The 20,678-nt window shown below is 42.0% G+C and overlaps 1 protein-coding gene across 1 annotated transcript; it reads left to right on the plus strand.

Moving 5' to 3' along the window:
• Positions 1–5,389: 5,389 nt before the first annotated feature.
• smg5 (SMG5 nonsense mediated mRNA decay factor) lies at positions 5,390–20,599 on the plus strand. Its single transcript, XM_061081393.1, has 22 exons — positions 5,390–5,823; positions 6,138–6,236; positions 7,699–7,822; positions 8,250–8,406; positions 8,702–8,791; positions 9,127–9,216; positions 9,523–9,601; positions 9,696–9,821; positions 10,639–10,707; positions 11,061–11,287; positions 11,584–11,721; positions 12,743–13,672; positions 13,766–13,935; positions 14,026–14,101; positions 14,725–14,900; positions 17,307–17,465; positions 17,633–17,692; positions 18,011–18,170; positions 18,361–18,451; positions 18,551–18,625; positions 18,720–18,858; positions 19,189–20,599. Exons 1-22 carry the CDS (start codon positions 5,759–5,761, stop codon positions 19,270–19,272), a joined length of 3,384 nt encoding a protein of 1,127 aa, XP_060937376.1. The 5' UTR covers positions 5,390–5,758; the 3' UTR covers positions 19,273–20,599.
• Positions 20,600–20,678: the final 79 nt, after the last annotated feature.

A 20,678-nucleotide genomic window follows, 5' to 3' on the forward strand; every position in this document is an offset into this window, starting at 1 on the left:
GTTGGCACGCTGCTGTGACCTGTGCCCTCCTTCCTCTTGGGTATAATCATTCAAAACACAAACAAAATGCGGACGACGTTTCCCACCTCCTCCCCGCCCCCCCCAAAAGAATCGCCATGGAGCTCTCCATTTTACGGACGATGTGAAAGCGGTTGGATGTGGACGTTCTCACAGGTATTTTGTGCTCCACGGGGCTTTGAACGAGCGGCGGATGAACTCTTGGTTTCAGTGCGGCCACACTTTCTGCAGGCGAGCGAATCGCTGTTATTTCTACAGACGGACTCCACTGACACCAAGCTGAAATCCCTGCCATTCCCATTTATGACTGACGCGAGGACAAGAGAGAGAGATATGTTAGAGGTCCTTCTGAAACGAGTGAATGTGTCTGTATATAAGTGTGTGTACTGGCTAAATCTTTGTGTATATACCGGGGTAAATGTGTATATATAGTATGTCCATGTACATATACAGTTTGTTTGTATATGCAGAGTGTACAGTTATTTTTTCCTCTAATGTTTCTCTCTCTTTCTATGAATAGGTCTTCTCACGTTACCAATACTGAGGCATGGAAAGGTTTTTAAATGTACTGACAGCTATCAGAGGCACTTTGTGTGCAGACGTAGATTATCAGCCGGGTCTGTCACTTACAGCTGCGTTCTCGAAGCTCTCATACAGGAAGTAACTCACATTAATCCTAAGCTTGCACTCATTTTCTGATCGACTAAAAAGCTTTTCTAAGTAGATTTTGGGTGACCAAGCAATGTTTGTACATACATAGACTTAAGACAATTTTTTTGTTTCTTTTCTTTTCTTTCCGGAAACCTCCATCTGCATTTCTTTGGGAAAAATAACCTGTTTTTTGAGTTCATGCGTATCTGACTTTCACTTTAGGTTCCTGTGGTATATGTTTTCAGCGGTTGTCATTCAGAGTTATATATTTATTCCGACAACCCTTATATATTTCTTGAAATTTTGTTCCCCAAATTCTGCCTCTCATGGAGCCTTCTGGCCTTTTGCTGAGAAGCGGTTAGACTGACAAACTCCTCCGTGAAAGTATTCTGTCATTACTTAACATTGCTTGTTTTTGTATAGGTCCTTACTAAATCAGTGTGCCTCCCCCCCTTATACTCTTACTAACCTTAGAACCATAACTGCACTGGTCACTCATCTTCATACCCCCTTGACAAGCCATAGCCCCCCCCCTCCCCGAGAAACTCCTCTATCGTTGTTTTGACAGGACAGACATTTGGGGATTTTGTGTATATTAATGGAAGAGTGGTGTTGAAGAGTGTATTGCAGTTGTATATGGATTTGTTATGAATGTGGATATTCTGATCATTGAATTATTATTGTAATAATGATAATAATTATTGCCACTTTGATTTTGTTGATTGATTCTTATGATGCGGGTGATGAAGATGCCATTGTTCCTTTTCTTTCTTTCTTTCTTTCTTTTTATTTCTTTTATTTTTTTGGGGGGGGGGGGGGGGGATACACCGGAAATTTATATTTTTCGGGTGGGTGAATCTGGAGATAGAGAAACGTAAATAAATTATTAAATAAACAAATAATTAAATTCTTAACTTGGAAATGTGTGTGTTTTGTTTCTGCACAAACTCAGACAGCTCTCATCCATCCATGTCAGATTAAAGGGTTAGTGTGGTTATAGTGTATTTTTTATTATTATCAAATCCCATGAAAACACCATAACAACACTGAATTTAGCTTATTTGACTTATTGTTGTCCAAAAACTATTAAAAACATATTAACGACTGTGCTAATACTTTGCTTCATTTGAATGAATTTAATGTATTTTATCTAGAGTAAATCCTACATAACCCTGTCCTATGCCCCAAATATGTATAAATTCATATCGAAAAAATAATTCGTCTGAAATATACAAAGTAAGTGAGAAACTTGGCTGACTTTACTGTAAGTAATATTTGGTCCTTTCCTCTTTGAATCATGATCAATTAATTAATTTGTCAATCATCAATGCAATTTTCAAGCCTAAACTGGGATACAAATGAAACCAGAGTGACATTTTAAGTAGCTGAAACAGTATAAAATATCCCAAAGTATTAATTTTTACATCATACAGACAAAACATCCTCACATTCACTCACCGAACCATCAGTCAATTAACTAACCGATTAATTGACGAATCGTTTTGTAATCACACAACATATTAGGCTCAAATCATGCATTATGAATTGTACAATAAACTAAATCATCTTTAAGTTAAAAAAGATGAACCTTATGCTGAATTCACAGTGAAAACAAATGATGTTTCCTACATGAGTGTTGTTCTTCCAGTGTTTCATTTATTTCCCAAACCTACTCGCCCATTCACTCACATCACAGGTATGTATGCATCACATTGTTTGCTCATCTTGGCCGTCCACATTTCCTCTGCATGTCAGGTCTCTGGTTCTTCTCCTGAGCAGATCATTTCCTCCCTCTCTCCCCGGCTGAGCTGCCGACTGTGAGGATGGCAGGCAGGATCCGCAGGGAGCTGGGGGATTGAACAGAATAGAGCAAGCTTGTAATTATCCTCATCCTCCTACACTTAATCGCTTGCAGCTCCTCAGTGGGTTGGCAACTTCTGCGTTTGGACAGAGCATAAAAAAAAGAAAAAGAAGTCAGTGGAGGAGCAATGGGGTAATTCGTGCTGCGTAAGAGGAACAAACTGAGCTGTGGGTTCCACCTCAACCACCACCAAGCATCATACTCACACATAATTAGATACACTTCAGGTCACAATCAAATTAACAATAATGTTTTCAGTTGCCATGTCAAATGATGGACAACGTGCTAAAAATAATCACAGGATTACATGTGACATGACAATCACCATTCTCCAAAGTCAGGAGATAAAAATACATTCAATTATGGAAGCAAGCATCACTCAAAAAGCCTTTTTCTCTCTCTGTGATTCAGACATTGCTTTTGTGGTGGAATTAGATAACCTACGATCTTTGTAGACCTCTATTGGCAAACAAGAGGAATTACATCAACAGAGTTTATGATGAACATGGTCCTTGTGCACAGAGAACTGCAGTTCCTCTTAGTAAAAATCATTCGGTCACAATCAACCCTCTGTCTTTCTTAACTCATCTATGGAACAAACTACAGTTTTACTATCATGTTAGTGTAAAGATAGTATCAAAGTAAAAGTACTAGTTTTGCAGATTGGCTTATTAACTATTTGGCTTCAAGAGCACAACTCTCACACCCCTGGTTAAAGCCAAGTATGTAAAGATATTGTATTTAAATTATTATGTTTTTACTTTATTTTATTGTTTAAGTTTTCAGTTGCAGTTGCAGTTGCAGTTGCAGTTGCAGTTGCAGTTGCAGTTGCAGTACACGTTTCCATTTAAATGTAATATTGTGATACATTTTCATTATAATAATCAGCTACTTTTAATCCCTATCTTATGCTACTTCATTTGATCTTGTTTTTATTATATTACGGGACTTCCATTTCCGAACTTACATACAATTTTTTTGGTCTTATTTTTATCATCATGAAGTGACTTTTATTTCTTATTGAATTTAATGTATTTTTATTTTCTCATTATTAAACTGGTTCTATTTCCCATCGTGTGTTAAATGTTCTTTTTTTAAATGTCACATTTTTACTTTGACGAACTTGTCCCGGGGCTTTCATCACGTCAACCTCCAATTGAGATGAGTGTCATCTAAACAAGATGGAGATAAAAAAAACTACTCAAAGATCTGGCGTCAAGGTTTGATTACACGCATCAAATCACAAGGTTCTGTATCTCGGACACACATGGACTATGAATCCTTTGATGACAAACATCTCCTTATCAGCATCAAAGGATTCAACAAGCCCTCAAATTCTCACCAAAGGTGCTCGGGCCCATTATTATTATTATTAGGGCCCGAGCACTGACTTCAAAGGTCAGGTGAGACCCTATTGAAATTGTAAGGATTATTTATTATTATTATTATTATTATTATTATTATTATTATTCAGGCAAATTAATTGGCTTTTTGAGGGCTTTACCATGCTCAACTTCTTACCAAAATTTGTAGAAAGTTAGAAAGTGGTGAAAATTTACGTATTCTGAAGGAATTTTCAATGGGCATCTCAAAATGGCTCAACGGTGCCCCCCGAGACCCCCTGAGACCCCCGGAATGTGTTCCCATTGACCGATCTTCACAAAAACCGATACACAGGTGTATCATGACCAGACAAACAAAAAAGTAAATTGGAAAAACGCCACAGGGAGCCTGCTATTTTGCATTTAGTGTCCATTTTGGCCATATTCCACATTTTTACTTTGATGTACTTGTACTTTTACATGTTATTATTAAATAAGTAGGGCCCAAGCACCGAACAGTAGGAGACATTGGGAGGCCTTATTGAAATTGTAAGGATTATTATTATTATCATTATTATTATTTCAGGCAAATTAATTTAACATGCTCAAATTCTTACCAATTTATGCAGAAAATTAGAAAGTGGTGGAAATGTATTTATTATTATTATTATTATTATTATTATTATTATTATTATTATTATTATTATTATTATTATTATTATTATAAATATTATTATTATTATTCAGGCAAATTAATTGGCTTTTTGAGGGCTTTACCATGCTCAACTTCATACCAAAATTTGCAGAAAGTTAGAAAGTGGTGAACATTTACGTATTCTGAAGGAATTTTCAATGGGCATCTCAAAATGGCTCAACGGTGCCCCCCGAGACCCCCTGAGACCCCCGGAATGTGTTCCCATTGACCGATCTTCACAAAAATCAATACACAGGTGTATCATGACCAGACAAACAAAAAAGTCTCAGGTGCAATTGGAAAAACGCCACAGGAAGCCTGCTATCTTGCATTTAGTGTCCATTTTGGCCATATTCCACATTTTTACTTTGATGTACTTGTACTTTTACATGTTATTATTAAATAAGTAGGGCCCAAGCACCGAACAGTAGGAGACATTGGCAGGCCTTATTGAAATTGTAAGGATTATTATTATTATCATTATTATTATTTCAGGCAAATTAATTTAACATGCTCAAATTCTTACCAAACTTTGCAGAAAATTAGAAAGTGGTGGAAATATATTTATTATTATTATTATTATTATTATTATTATTATTATTATTATTATTATTATTATTATTATTATTATTTCAGGCAAATGAATTTAACTTAACAGAAAATTATAAAGTTGTGAAAATGTATTTATTTTATTATTATTATGACTATGATTATGAGTATTATGATTATTATTATTATTGTTATTAAATTAGACTTATTTCCCACATGTGTACCTGACGACCTCCGCTTTTATTTTGGTGACTGCTCTGAAGTATCGCGATACCCAGGCGGTCGCTGCCTCTGAGGAGTAATGGCCGCCTTCGTAGCAATGGCCGGATCGGGGAACAACACAAGGAGCATCTCGGAGCGCTTCAGCTGACCGGGAGGAGCTTCAGTTACCCGGCACCCCCTCCAGCCCGGGCCCCGGAGCGGATGGGTAGAGGGGGGTCTTGCCAAAGGACAGGAGAACCGCAAACGAGACTCGCAAGGAAAGGGGAGGGAAGCTACCGCTGCCCGGGAAGCTAGCAGCTAGCAGCTAGCCGGCTATCAACACGGTTGTCACTGCCGGGGGAGCCGAACCCGAGTGGCCGGGACAAGTGGGAGTCCGGAGGGCGGGAGGACGCGGGGGACAGGCGCCGGACCCGGGGGACAAACACCCGGACACCCGCGACCATGAGTGGACCGGGACAGGACAGCGAGCCCGAGGCGAAGGTCCTGCTCATCAAGCGGCTTTACAGGTAACTAGCGAGGCCGTTTTTGGCCAAAGCTAGCCCAGGTGCTAATTGGACGTTATTGTGCTAGTTAGCTTAGCGCTTTGCTATTAAAAGGAAAACACTCCGGTCCCTCCTCGGTCCTGCAGCAGGTCAGGGGGTCATGGTCGCTGTGATGTGGGTCAATAAGCTCCATCAGCCGCTGCTGTCTTTGTTCTGGAGAAATGAAAGTGATCTGCATGTGGCTGCTCGGTCCTGACGTCCCTTCTTCTATCAACCTGTACATGTTGAGCTTTGTCACTATGTTAATGATCTGTGTGTGTCTGCCCATGGTTACCCAGGGCTGTGGTGGAGTCTGTGCACAAGCTGGATGTGATCATCGGCAGCAAAGCGTCCTACAGAGAGGTCTTCAAGCCGGAGAACATCAGCCTTCGCAACAAGTACGTGCAGCAGCGTGCATGAGACACATCTGTCCATCTGTCCCCTGCACATCTGCATCAGTCTTCCTCAAATCACAGGGGCTCACTAATGTGGAGTTGGTCTATTGCCTGCGTGTCTTATTGTGTGTCCACTTCAAATCCAACCCCAGTTTGAGACCCACTGGACAAACTAGACATCTTTTGAGCTTTTATGACACCTGAAGGTTTCCATAGGTTCTCCCCCTTCTGACATGTAGCCCTGAGGTTAAAGAGGTATTCAGCTGCAACATGAAACTTCAACACACTTCTACACACTGAACCTTTAACTGGAGATGTTTGAGAAACCTAGAAGGTCCTTTAGAAACACAGACAGGTATTCTGATGATGTATTGAACCTGTTTCCCAAACTCTGTCTCTTTTTTGATTTGGAAAGGTTCATCCTCAGATACCTTCATGCACACATACCCTGTTTTGCTGCTTCAGAAACCAGTTGAAGTCATTTATCATCAACAATTTGTCTCATGGGGCTTAACAAGGTGCAAAGTTCTCTTTCCCTCAACAGGAGTAAGGACAAACCACCAAAATAAAACCTTGTTAACAGGGGAAAAGTAGAAACCTTAAGAGAGAGCGACGTGTGAGGGATCCTCTCCCAGGACGGACAGAAGTGCAATAGATCAAATAAAGAGAGAAAGCACAGAAAGAGGAAGTATCACGTAAATGTGAGAAACAACCAAAAGTGTCTGCGCAGACAGAAAAAGGAGATAGTATCTCATCCTGCTTAATCACTATACAGCATTGTAAATATCAGCCTACATCTGCAGTGTACACTTTCCTTGATGGCTCTGCAGTCAGGTCAACACTGCAAGACGTAGAGTTTAATCAATCAGCAGATTCATCAGTTAGACGGATTAGTTAAGAGCAGCTACTAAAAAAGATGCAAAACGTCTGCTAGTTCCCAGCTTCTACAATATTTTCTTCTTTTCTCTTCTTTGTCATATACAGTACCCGGAATATCTTTGTGTTTTGGATTGTTGGCGCAAATGTAACATTTTTAAAACATCACCCCAGGCTTTATGGTGTGATTTTACACCAGTATATAAAGGGTTTAACCATCAGTAGTCAGATCTCTCCAGGATAGTTTAGTGAGAGCTGTGGTTGTACTGGTACCTCAGATCAAGATGAAGCTGATGGTATTATCACGTTTTCTTTATTATCCTCTCTGGCATTGGAGAATAGCTGGTTGTACCTGGTAAACTGTCAACTCTGTGTTTGTTTGCTCCACCGTCATTTGTGAAACGCATCCAATTATCCCACATGAGAACGTGAAACCAGCGTCAGAAAAATCCTGTTTCTCTGTTCCCGCTTAGCCCCGCCTCTTTGTGTGACACTCGGTTGACTCATTGGTCCACCTGTCAAACCGGTGATCCAACTTCCTGCCGAACTCAAGCATGTGAGTGAATCTGTGTCTGTTTTGTTTTTTTAGGCTGAGGGAGCTTTGTGTAAAACTGATGTTTCTCCACCCGGTCGACTACGGTCGTAAGGCTGAGGAGCTGCTGTGGAGGAAGGTCTACTACGAGGTCATCCAGGTCATCAAGACCAACAAGAAGGTGAGTGGTGCTGCAGCTGTGGGAAAGGCCTTTAGTGCTTGTTAGCTGGATTGACACCCTGTCTTCAACTTAAAGGTCATATCTAACATGACATCTGCCATTTGCTGGTCACTGGACTGTAAAGTGCTTCACAAAGTACAAAGAGAGTGTTCATGTTATGCATGGGTTCACTCAGAGAAAAACAAATCTCCCAAAAGATGCCACTTCTCTCGGCTATTGGACATTTATGCTATTATGAAATGTAGTTAAATAATTTCTCAGCGGATTTGTTATTTATAAAATGTACTTTTTACGTATGTAGATTATATTTACATGCCTACCTACTTGTTCCTTTTTTATACACGTTAAACTGCAAAAGTCGGCCTAAGCTGTGCGTGCTTGTCATACCTCTAATGTTTTAGTTTTCTTTCTCTTCTCTTTGCTGTAGCACATCCACAGCCGCAGTGCTTTGGAGTGTGCGTACCGTACGCACCTGATCGCCGGCGTGGGTTTCTACCAACACCTGCTGCTCTACATCCAGTCCCACTACCAGCTGGAGCTGCAGGAGTGCATCGACTGGACCCACGTCACAGATCCGCTCATCGGTCAGTTGCACATATTCTTGCACAGATATAGAACAGACGAGCCGCATCTAATTATCTAACTTACTTAATGTTTGTTAGACGGATGTGTAACATTCACATGTATGGAACAGGCTGTCTGCTTGTTCAAATCTTAGATATACATATGGATTCTGTGTCAAAATGTAGACTCTTCTGTTGCTTTGCTGGAATTTAACCGTGTTCTGTTCTTGCATAACTCCAAGGCATTCTAGATAAGTGCATCAACTAAATGAAATGTAGAACAAAAAAAAATACTTTGTGTAATTGTCCCTCGCAGGTCGAAAGAAGCCAGTGTCGGCCACCCCCAAGGAGATGGAATGGGCACAGATGGCCTGTCATCGCTGTCTGGTCTACCTCGGAGATTTAGGTAATAACAAGTTAATAAAATATGCAGTGAACTCCTCTCTCTCTCTCTCTCCGCCAGCTTGTGGAGTTGTGAGACAGCATGTGTGTCATTCAGCGTGGGAAGTTTTGGCTTCGGTATAACTGGCAGGCGGCTGTTAAGACTTATGAAATACAGAGATATTGCTGTTTTGATTATACATTATTGAACTGAACATTGCTGGAGTTAAAATTGTGTCAGCTATCTGCATTTCTGTGCAGGGACATTTCATAAACAGGTATTATTCACCCATATAAAACAAAGTGGTGTTCCTAAAACCTTTTTTTGTTTTTAACTTTGTAATGTTCTTTGCTCTGCAGCCCGTTACCAGAATGAACTTGCCGGAGTGGAGGCTGAGCAGCTGGCAGAGAGGTTTTACCATCAGGCCCTGTCGGTCATGCCACATGTGGGTGAGTGACTGTAATATAAAACCTCTGAACACTGCACTTATCATACACTAAACAATAACAACACAAAGCAAACATGCTAAATTGAATTGTTCTGTAGAGAAAGAAAGGACGTGAATCAATATCCATAATGTTTACACAACTGGAAGTAATTTTGCAAATACGTCAAGTTTTTTTCGAAACTACTTAAAAGAATAGTTTGATATTTTTTTTACAGATTGACCTTTGAGCATTAGCTAATAATTCTCAGTCCACTTCAGGTAACTCCAAAATAAATATTAACTGGTTTCTTCGCCCACCTGTCTAAAGGAATGCCTTTTAATCAACTGGGAACACTGGCAGGGAGCAAGTTCTACAACGTTGAAGCGACCTACTACTACCTACGCTGGTGAAGAATGCTTATTTGCCTTTACAAGTCATATTAGAAATTTATTAAATCTGATAAATTTTGAGTCCTAACAGACTTTTCTTGTGTGCTTTAGCATCCAATCAGAATCCCCCTTCGAGGGCGCCTATGGCAACCTGAAGCGCCTGTTTGACAAAGCTGCCAAGATGTACCATCAAGTGAAGAAGCAAGAAATAAAGAAGCTGTCTCCATCTCGGCAAAGGTGAGGAGGAGTTACAGGATATTTTTTTACAGTGATCGAGTTTGTTATTCTTGCCTTCATTAAATGCTCTCCCTTGTATTTTGGTTCATGGTAAACCCACTCAGCCCAAATGTGTTTGAAACAAATTAAATTTGATTTCCAGAATAATGGCCATCCTTAAATGATGAGCCCTCCCTGGTCAGCAGTGGAATCTCTGATGATCCGTCTGAAATAAACAGAATATCCTGACTTCACGGTTCTGACACCCCAGAGTAATTTTTAATCTAGTCCCACTTGATATCTGGGTCCTTATGTAATTACCGACTTGTGTTCTCGCCTTTTTAATCACAAAGGCTCTCTAGCCGTTGATGGGATAAAGCAGAATCTGGCTGCAGATGGGATTAGATGATTGATGATCCCTGTGGGGAAATTAGTCTGTTTAAGGAGAGAATGTGGAATGGCTCTGTGGAAATACAAAACAAAAGAAGAGTGTCAAATAAACATTTCAGCAGATGATGCTTTTGTGATTCTGGAAGTTAGATTTTATTTTATTTTTTCTCATGTGGCTTTTCCATGCTTGTGTCCAAAAGCATTCCAGTGACACTTGAGTAGGATTACTCATTAAGCTGCACTGGGACTAATGGTTAATGCCACTGTTTATTTACCATCAGGATTATTTAAATTACTATTACGCCCAGAGCAAATAATTAAATCCCCTGAGTTAAAAGCATTCTTAACAATGCTTGAAAAATAGTATTTCTCTACTTTGGTCAAGAAAAAATAGCTGAATTTGATTGATAGATAAATTGTTTATAAAATGTAATTCTTCTCTCTACAGATCTAAAGACATTAAGCGTCTCCTGGTGAGCTTCATGTATCTCCAGAGCCTCCTGCAGCCCAAGAACAGGTGAGGGTCCGGCTGTCACTCGTCTCTACACTGTTTGTCTTCTGTTCTAGAACCACAGTCCAAAGTGGACATAAACCTTTGGACGCGACCCTATTTTTTGTATCTGTAACTATTTTGTTGTTATTTAAAGAAGGGGTTCCAGTGAAATGAAAGTCAAGTATTTGAATATATTAAGTAGGAACAGACTCGTCACATTAATGGACACAACATAGAGATTCCAAGTAAATTGTTATATACAGGCAGCAAAAATAAGCACATAATACAACCTTGTCAATCTTCTTTATATTGTCTCCTAAACCTGAATCTTTACATTAGTCATCGTTAAGTTGTGTTCACTGTGTTTCCCACTGTAGTCTGATGGAGACGGAGCTGACGTCGCTCTGCCAGTCGGTGCTGGAGGACTTCAACCTGGTGCTCTTCTACCTGCCGCCTCAACCACATGGTGGCACCCGCCACTCCCTCAGCGAGGAAGAGGAGGAGCAGCAGCACGCCGACAGCTCCTGCCCCGTGCTGCCTGACACCCTCGTCTTCAAGATGGTGGTCACTTGTCTGATGGTGGTGCACAGCCTGAAGAGGGGAGGTTGGTGTCCGCTCACTGATTAAACTATTTGTATATTTTCAGGATGTCTGTGTTGCAGGAGAGGTTTATGCTGTTTAACTAAATTCATAAATGCATATAAATTGACAGAGCTAAATCACTGCAGACAACAGGCAACATGTTCTTGCAGCTTTTATTATAAAGAACTCATATTAAATGCAGGACACAAAATGGAAATTTAGGAATACAAAGCTGAAGAAGTACATCTTTGAATAACTACAATCATGGAATCATTTGTTGTCCGGGTACTAACAGTTGTTGGTTTGTTGTGTCATTAGGATCGAAGCAGTACAGTGCATCCATAGCTTTCACTCTGGCCCTGTTCTCCCACCTGGTGAACCACGTGAACATCCGGCTGCAGGCGGAACTGGAGGAAGCCGAGAGCCAGGTGCCTCCACTTCAAACTGACGCCACAGGTGAGAGATGAAAACTCTGTCTGCATATGCACATGCTTCAGATGTTCTCTGGGGTTTCTCCTGCAAGATCCATAGTAAAAAGACCAGATAATGTCCAAATGGGAACATGTGTGAATACAGCAGGAGGATTCACCAAGTGGGGGCATTGATGATGTTTCTAACATGCGATGGACGCAAAACTAAAAGGAATAAAGTAAATACAAATATATCAAAAATGAAAAAGACGATGAAGAACTTGGAAAGTTTGTGACCTCTCGGCGGGTTTTATATGTTATGTCCTTCGCACTGAATTCTGCGTCACTCATCATCTAAAAGGTTTGGAGATTTGTGTGTAAGCACATCTGGCCGGAGCTTCATTCTTCATTTGTGAAAGTCCTAATTGTGCGAACATTTAAGTCTGAAGACGGCAATAAACTGCTGTAACTGTAAAATCTAGAGATTATGAAAGTAGTTCTCATAAAAATGATTGCGTTGTTACTATAATCAACCTTGATGTGTGTCTCATACCATCCTGTTCTGGGCCCTTATATTTGAGGGAAATATTGATCTGGAAAAGTCCTTGAAAGGTCATTGTAAGGTGACGTTTAAGTGGTGTGGGAACGCTGAACTACAAGATAGTTCTAAAAAGAAAATCCTCACAAGTCAGCACAATACAGGAATTCTCCCAGCCTGTGTCTCCTGCATAGATCAATGCATCAATCCCAATTCCTCCTCATCAGCAACATCTTTTAGGATTAAAGTGCAGCTCTTTGTGGTTTGAATTCTTTTGGGACAACTGCAGCAGGATGGGAAGTTTCCATCTCATTACCATGTTCTTGGCTCAGGTGGCTGTCAACAGCAATTTAAAGTTGAACATATTTATTGACTCTGTCTGACGAGCTCTTTTAAGAATAACCCAATTGAGAACATTTGATTTGTTATGTTAAATTTTTTATTAGAAAAGAAAGACTATAGAGAGAGTGTCTTTTACAATCAACCTAAATGAAATCTTAAATACATGAAATGTAATTTTTTTGTCTAGATGAACCGGACAAAGATTTGGCAGCTCCACCGACGGAGCACTCCGAGGAGAAGCCTCTGCAGAATGGCTCTATGGAGCAAGAAGATGATGAAGAGGAGGAAGCGGCGAAAGATGCAGATGGCTGCGAAAGGGTCGGTGCCAAAAAGGAAAGCAGCGTGGAGGAGCAGCGCAAGTCGGAAGAGGACAAACAGAGGCAGAAGAAGAAGTACACTCGTCTGTATCGACTCCGCCGACGCCGCGTTGCCCGTAAGGACGCTCGAGGAGAGGACGAGAGCGACCTGAGCGAAGGCTTTGAGAGCGAAGATGAAGAAGATGAGGAAGAAGAGAAGGGTGGCGGTGCTGATTCAACAGTTGGCACAGCGCCAGGAACCGCCATCAATTCTTCCACTGTCAGGAAGGAGGCTAAGAAAGCCCCCCAGGTGGAGGAGGGGAGCTGGGGCAGCGGCTCGGAGGAGGAGGAGGAAGGAGGAACGGCGTTCGATGTAGAGACGGACTCGGACATGAACAGCCAGGAGTCTCGATCCGATTTGGAAGACATTGAAGACGCAGAGAGCGCAGACAACTCGGAGGCTCAGGCCCAGGAGCACCAGGATGAGGAGGAAGACCAAGAGCAACCCAAGGAGGAAGGAGGCGACAGGGACGGTGACACTCCTCCCACCACCAACGGGCCCCTTCTGCCCAGTGACTCCAGCATCAGCAGTAACCTCCAGGCAATGTCCTCGCAGCTATTCCAGTCCAAGCGCTGCTTCCGTCTGGCACCGACCTTCAGCAACATGCTGTTGAGGCCTCAGGCTTCATCTTCCTCGGGTAACCCCACCCCTACTGACGCTTCTGCTCCCCCCTCCCAAGAGACTCCTCCACCTCCTCCTCCTGCTGGAGAATCCCCCTGTGACATGAACCCCGGTACTGCCAACGGAACCAATGAACATGGTAACCGGCTTTTCATTGTACATTTAACTTTTAGCTTACCTGTGTCAATAAAAGATATGTGTTGCTTAATTTTTCTTTCACCTTCTCCCTCAGACCTGGACTCTGATTCCGAGGATAGCCAGCACAGCGCTCCGTCAGTGCATAGCGAGAAAACCCTCCTGGAGAAGCTGGAGATCTTGACCAATCAGGGGTTGATCCAAGTGGTGAAAGTGTTCATTGACTGGCTGAGGACCAACACTGATATTATCCTCATGTGTGCACAGGTAAGGGAGCAGCTCCTCCTGCTTTGAACGTGACTCTCCGGCGACTCAGCTGTTTATTTATCCAACTGTGATCCACTGTTTCCTCTGCAGAGTTCTCAGAGTCTGTGGAACCGACTGTCTGTGCTGCTCAACCTGCTTCCAGACGGCAGCAAGATGCTCGAGGCTGGTGAGTTCCTGGTACACTGCTCTGTGGAGAGATGTATAGGTTGTCAGAACCGCAGTCAGGGATTTTAGTCCACTGGGTCTGTAATACAAAAATATTTGCATTGTTGATACTGAAAAGACATTTTCCTATCCTCAATCTCTTTTTTATATTTGTCTGTGAGGCTTTTTGCTCCAATTCAGACTCGACAAACCTTCACACATACACAAAACTGTTGGTTTATATATCCTTGATCTCACACGTGTTAATACAAATTCTTATTTATTGTATTACTAATTAACTCAGGTGAGATTTCATTCACCTGTGTAATACACCTTTATTTGTTCAATCAAACTGTCGCTGTAAATTCCATGTTTCAATATTTTGATAAACTAATATCGTTTTAGAATTTGAGCTGAAACAATATTGTGTGTCTGTGCAGAATACTTTCTACCTTGTTTATTCCTTTTAATAATTTCTTTATATATATTTGTTCATATAGTAGTTGTTAGGTTATGTAGTAGTTGTGCTCATATCAGCTCTGATCTCTTCCCTGTTCTGTTGACTCACTTTACAGCTTTCACTCTGAATATTTCTCCTCCCGTGTGATTTCTTCCTCTGAATCACTCTCCATGTGTGTTTCACAGAGCTCGGTCTGAATGCAGAGGTGACACAGCTGTTAAGTGAGTGTGAGCAGCCCGGCCTGGTCCAGAGTCTGCTGCTGCCCGAGGACTTGGCTCTGCGACACCTGCCTGCGCTCAGCGTCGCTCACCGCCGCCTCGACTTTACTCACCGCAACCCGTCCCTCAGCCCCCTGCAGGAGGTAAGAACACACAGGATTCAGATGTTATAGATTTTCTGCGCCTTTAACGAACAAAACACAAAATTCTAGTGCCGTTGGTCTGTGGCCATTGTCCAGTTTGTTATTAGGGCCTGAGCACTGACATCAAAGGTCAGGTGAGGCCCTATTGAAATTGTAAGGATTATTATTATTCAGGGAAATGAATTGGCTTTTTGAGGGATTTATCATGCTCAACTTCTTACCAAAATTTGCAGAAAGTTAGAAAGTGGTGAAAATTTACGTATTCTGAAGGAATTTTGAATGGGCATCGCAAAATGGCTCAACGGTGCCCCCCCGAGACCCCTTGAACGTGTTCACATTGACCGGTCTTCACAAAAATCGATATACAGGTGTATCATGACCAGACAAACAAAAAAGTCTTTAGGTGCAACAGGAAGCCTGCTATTTTGCATTTAGTGGCCATTTTGGCCATATTCCACATTTTTACTTTGATGTACTTGTACCAGGGCTTTCATCGGATCAACTTCAAATTGAGATGAGTGTCATCACAACAAGATGGAGATAAAAACTGACTGACGGATTGATTTTTCGTCACACGGTGTGACCGTGGCGTGGCGTCAAAGTTTGATTACACGCCATTAAAACACAATGTTCTGTAACGCGGAAATACATGGACCATGAATCCTTTGATGCTGAGCCGTAAACAAACAAGTCCACTCCTGTAGTGTCAGTCTTCCTAGATCAAAGGAAACTTTATGTCTTGCAAAGGTCACGTCTCTTTCTCTCTCAGAACTGGGACATTTCCTCAAACCGTGTCAACGGCCAAGGTTCATCCTTCGCCAAAGGAGACGATGTTGTCATAACTCCACTGTGCATTGTCCTATCACCACCAAACTTCTGTCTCATGATCGAGCACTGACATCAAAGGTCAGGTGAGACCTTATTGAAATTGTAAGGATTATTTATTATTATTCAGGCAAATTAATTGGCTTTTTGAGGGCTTTACCATGCTCAAATTCTTACCAAAATTTGCAGAAAGTTAGAAAGTGGTGAAAATGTACGTATTCTGAAGGAATTTTCAATGGGCATCGCAAAATGGCTCAACGGTGCCCCCCGAGACCCCTGGAACGTGTTCACATTGACCGGTCTTCACAAAAATCGATATACAGGTGTATCATGACCAGACAAACAAAAAAGTCTAAGGTGCAATTGGAAAAACACAACAGGAAGCCTGCTATTTTGCATTTAGTGGCCATTTTGGCCATATTCCACATTTTTACTTTGATGTACTTGTACCAGGGCTTTCATCGGATCAACTTCAAATTGAGATGAGTGTCATCACAACAAGATGGAGATAAAAACTGACTGGGATTGATTTTTAGTCACAGGGTGTGACCGTGGCGTCAAAGTTTGATTACACGCCATTAAAACACGATGTTCTGTAGCGCGACATACATGGACCATGAATCCTTTGATGCTGAGCCGCAAACAAACAAGTCCACTCCTGCAGTGTCAGTCTTCCTAGATCAAAGAAAACTATATATCTTGCAAAGGTCACGTCTCTTTCTCGTTCAGAATTGGGACATTTCCTCTAACCGTGTCAACATTGAGGTACGGCGCGCTAGAAGAGTCCACTGTGCATTGTCCTATCACCACCAAACTTCTGTCTCATGATCAGAGTCCAAGCCTGAACAGCTGTATGTGTCAATATTTCCTGTCATTTTTTTTTTTTTTTTTAATTTTCATTTTAATTGTTTTACTTACTCTTGTTGATGGTTGCGGGCAGAGGATGTCACACCTTGTTAAAGCCCTATGAGAAAAATTGTGATTTGTGAATATGGGCTGTACAAATCAAATTGAATTGATTGATTGATTGATGTAAAATATAATGGATGTTGACATGTGTTAAGGCTTCTATTTGGCTGCAAAAAAATGAAAAAATATGGAAACTGTCACTCATTTCTTGATAGAGTTCGACAAAAATAATGAACAAAGATGGTAATTGTTATATAAAAACATATATATAAGACTGCAACTAACATTTCCATCAGATTTAATCGAATCGGCTCAACTAGGTGCTGTTGGTGCAGTGATTAGTGGATCAACAGATAATTAACCGCTATTGTCATCATCAGTTAATCGTTTAAGCTGCTTTTCTTTGTCCATGTAATAGTGAACTAAATATTTTGGGTTTTGTTCTGTTGGACATACAGAAAAAACAGTTTGTTAACATCACCTTTGTACGTTAAGTCAAAACAATTAATACATTTATTTATCGATCAGGATTCTGCAAATACCTTGATGATGAAATAATTGTTTGTTGAAACCCTGATTATAACTGTTTTGCTAGAATAAATAAAAATCGTTGTCTACAAAATCAAGCTGTTCTTAAAATGTTCTAATCATTTTCTTCCGTCTCTCCTCCAGTGTGTCGTGCGAGTGTGTTGCATTCGTAGCTTCGGCCACTTCCTGACAAATCTCCAGGGCAACGTGCTGCACTTCAACCCGGAGGCGGGAATCTTCACCAGCATCAGCCAGTCCGAGCAGGACAATCTGGTGCAGCAGGCAAAGGCCCAGTTCCGAATGGTGAGTGACGTGTGAACAGAGCCACCACAGGGGGCCTGCAACTGAAATGTCTTATGTAACTTTTGACTTAAATAACTATGAATGAGCTGGAACCAAAAGACGTTTTTACTTAACGTTAAAAGCAAGAACACTGGATGTTGACTTTCTGTTCATCTTGATTTGTCCAGGCTGAGGAGGAGGCTCGTCGAAATCGCTTAATGAGGGACATGGCTCAGCTTCGACTACAGGTTAATACATCCTCACTCCTTGTTCACCTCTGGGTTTCCCTTTGAAACTGAGCAGTAACACAGCACAGGCACAGTTGTGTGTCTGTCATCACAATCAGCACTCAGCACCCATTTGAGAGATGTTGAAAAACTTGTATTTTATTCAATGTACATTTCTATCTGTGCTAGAAGTGATGTTTTATTGCAGGCATCATCGTAATCCAACCAGTATCCATCTCCATCTCCCTTAAGTTAGAGGCTGTAGTAGAATCCTCAAATATCTCACATTTATCAGCCGTCATCAGCTGCTGAGTTTCTCTTTCTGTCTGATCCTTGCAGTTAGAGGTGTCGCAGCTAGAGGGCAGCCTCCAGCAGCCCAAGGCCCAGTCGTCCATGTCTCCGTACCTGGTGCCAGACGCAGCTGCTCTCTGCCACCACCTGAACCTCATCCGACAGCTGGCCGGCAGCGGCTGCTTCATTATCATCATCCCGCGGACAGGTCAGTGACTCCTCCCCCTGTCTGTGCTGAGCTGCAGGAGAGGGTGAAGGGTTCATGTGTGTAACAATCACTGCAATGATGTGGCCCTGAACGTTTTCAATATAAGAACACTATTTATAGTCTCAGCTTTGAATGTGATGACCTGTTCACGAATGCCTGCTCAGGAACTTAATCTTCTTCTGTGTTGTAGTTATTGACGGACTTGACCGACTGAAGAAGGAAATTCCCGGCGCGAGGGATGGGATCCGCTTCCTGGAGTCTGAATTCCGCAAAGGCAACAGGTTTGTTTCTGTGCTCCTCACTTCTTACCTCAGCTCCTTGTTTCTTGTCATATCTCTCTGTCGTAGGTTTTCTTATTTGTTCTTGATGTTTTTCTACAGGTACATACGTTGCCAGAAGGAGTCTGGTCGAAGTTTTGAAAGAGACAAACTGAAACGGCAGGACATGGAAGCCTGGTAAAAAGAAACTCACTCGCCACTCTCCTGTTTGTTTTCTAACACTTTTAACCGTATGATGTAGACTCTGACTGGTCTTCCTCTGTATTTGCAGGCATCTGTACAAGATGGTGGACAGCTGTCGTCAGTTAACGGTCTCCCAGAACAACGGAGATGAAGACACAGCCGGCATGGTGACCATTCTCACCGGCCAGCAGGTGGAAGAGCTTTGCAGTCGGTCAGCCGCCATGAAGGTCAGTCACTCTACGGTCATCTACCATCAAACCCAACGCACTTAAACTTCAGCTTCTGCAGTGATGTCCTCATTGTGAGAGTTTAGGGTAATACAGGAAGTTATAAGGTACTTCAGAATAAAGTTTACGATGCAGCATCCGATTTAATGAATCTTAGTTTTAAACGCAGGTAGTTCAGACCTGAATCCTCTTTGTTTCCAACATTTGCATCGGTTGTAATGAATAAACAATCACTGAATCCTATGTAAATACTGTGTAAATATTGAGTGCATGTATTTTATTTCATCTGGAACCATTTGCAAGTTTGTTTGTGTTCTCTCTCTCTCTCAGGCGGCGGTGCAGGCGGCGAGCTCGGCGGGCATGGAGCTGAAGAACATCGTGGAGTTCTACCGGCAGTGGAAGGAGATCGGCTGAGAGGTCATGGGGGGGGCAGCTGTCGGTGCTGCGAACAGCTGAATCGATCACAACACTCGCTCCCTCTCTCTCTCCCACTCTTTTGCTCTGTGTGTATCTGCGTCTCCAAAAGGAAAAAAAAACGACAAAAGAAAGATGGATCGAAGGAAAAGAGTCAAAGCTTAGAGAGCTGGAAAAAGAAAATTCCGCGGAGTTTAAAAAAATAAATAATACGACAGAGACACGCGGGCGAACCGGCGCGATAAGATAAAGAGCAGCAGATCTCCCACTTCCAATCCTAAACATAAAGAGTGACCCCTAGTGGCCGGGGTGAGGAAACAGTGGGGGGATGCTACACAACTTTGAAGTGCCCCTGGTTCACACCCTAACCAGGAATACACTGTAAATGTTAGCAAACGAGTACATACGTGTCGAGAGAGAAACCGCGCACACACATCAACACACGCTCAGATGAATCCATATAGATATTTAGAGCCGTGGTTTGGATTTCTGTTCCCTCCTCCCCTTCCCTTCAGTCTGTATTTGAGAAACAGGGTCATGAATGTGCGGGTCTGGCGGCGCTGCGTTTCGTAAAGTCGGGGGTTGTATGAAGTCGGCTTGGAGCTCGAGAACACACTCGCTCTGTCCACCTGACACCAGGTCTCGAGCCGTCAAAAACAAACCGGGGGTCTCGTAGCTCAAAGGGCCGAAGAGGTTGAGGAAGACAGACGTACACTTCTTCGGAATCGGTTTCGTTCCTACGTGGCTTTTTAAAAATAATTAGGTTTTGTTATTTTCCTTTCTTTGCAGTGTACCTTTTGTGACCAGTGATGTATGTATCGTGCTATCTCTGTATGAGAAGAGGAAAGGAATTAAGAAAAAACACGACAGGCTCCGCCCTGTCGAAGGTTTTAATTTGGATTTTATTTTTGTACCCAAATGATGTTTATTTTGCTTTTTGTAAGCTAAATTTGAACGACGTATAGAAGAATGTTTAAGGGAAATTGAAAGGGTCGGTTTTTCGTCAGATTCGGAAGAAGGAAATCTTGAATTCTGATTTATTTATCATGGTGTCATGTTGGAGGGAGGCGGGATGAGGGAGGGAGGGAGGAGCCGACGAGCTTCATGTTGTAGCTCGTCGTCACGGACACTCGGAAGAGAGAGGGCCGGCTGACTTTCCCTGAGGAATGTGGCTTGTGTTTGGACCCCTGTAAACTCCTAAAATGTATCCCATCTACATCACCATCTTCATAGTGACTGTCCCATGATGCACAGTGCAAAAATTAAAACCAGTATATGTGTGTGTTGCCATGCATTGAACAATAAAAAGAAACTCATAAGAAGCTGACTTCCTTATGCTTGTCGTTTCTCTGTGCTGCTCGACCTCCGGGTGTTTAATGTTCCTGTGGCTCTGGTTGGAAGCAGCT

Source organism: Limanda limanda, chromosome 11 (genome assembly GCF_963576545.1).
Source record: "Limanda limanda chromosome 11, fLimLim1.1, whole genome shotgun sequence".
Lineage (NCBI taxonomy): Eukaryota > Metazoa > Chordata > Actinopteri > Pleuronectiformes > Pleuronectidae > Limanda > Limanda limanda.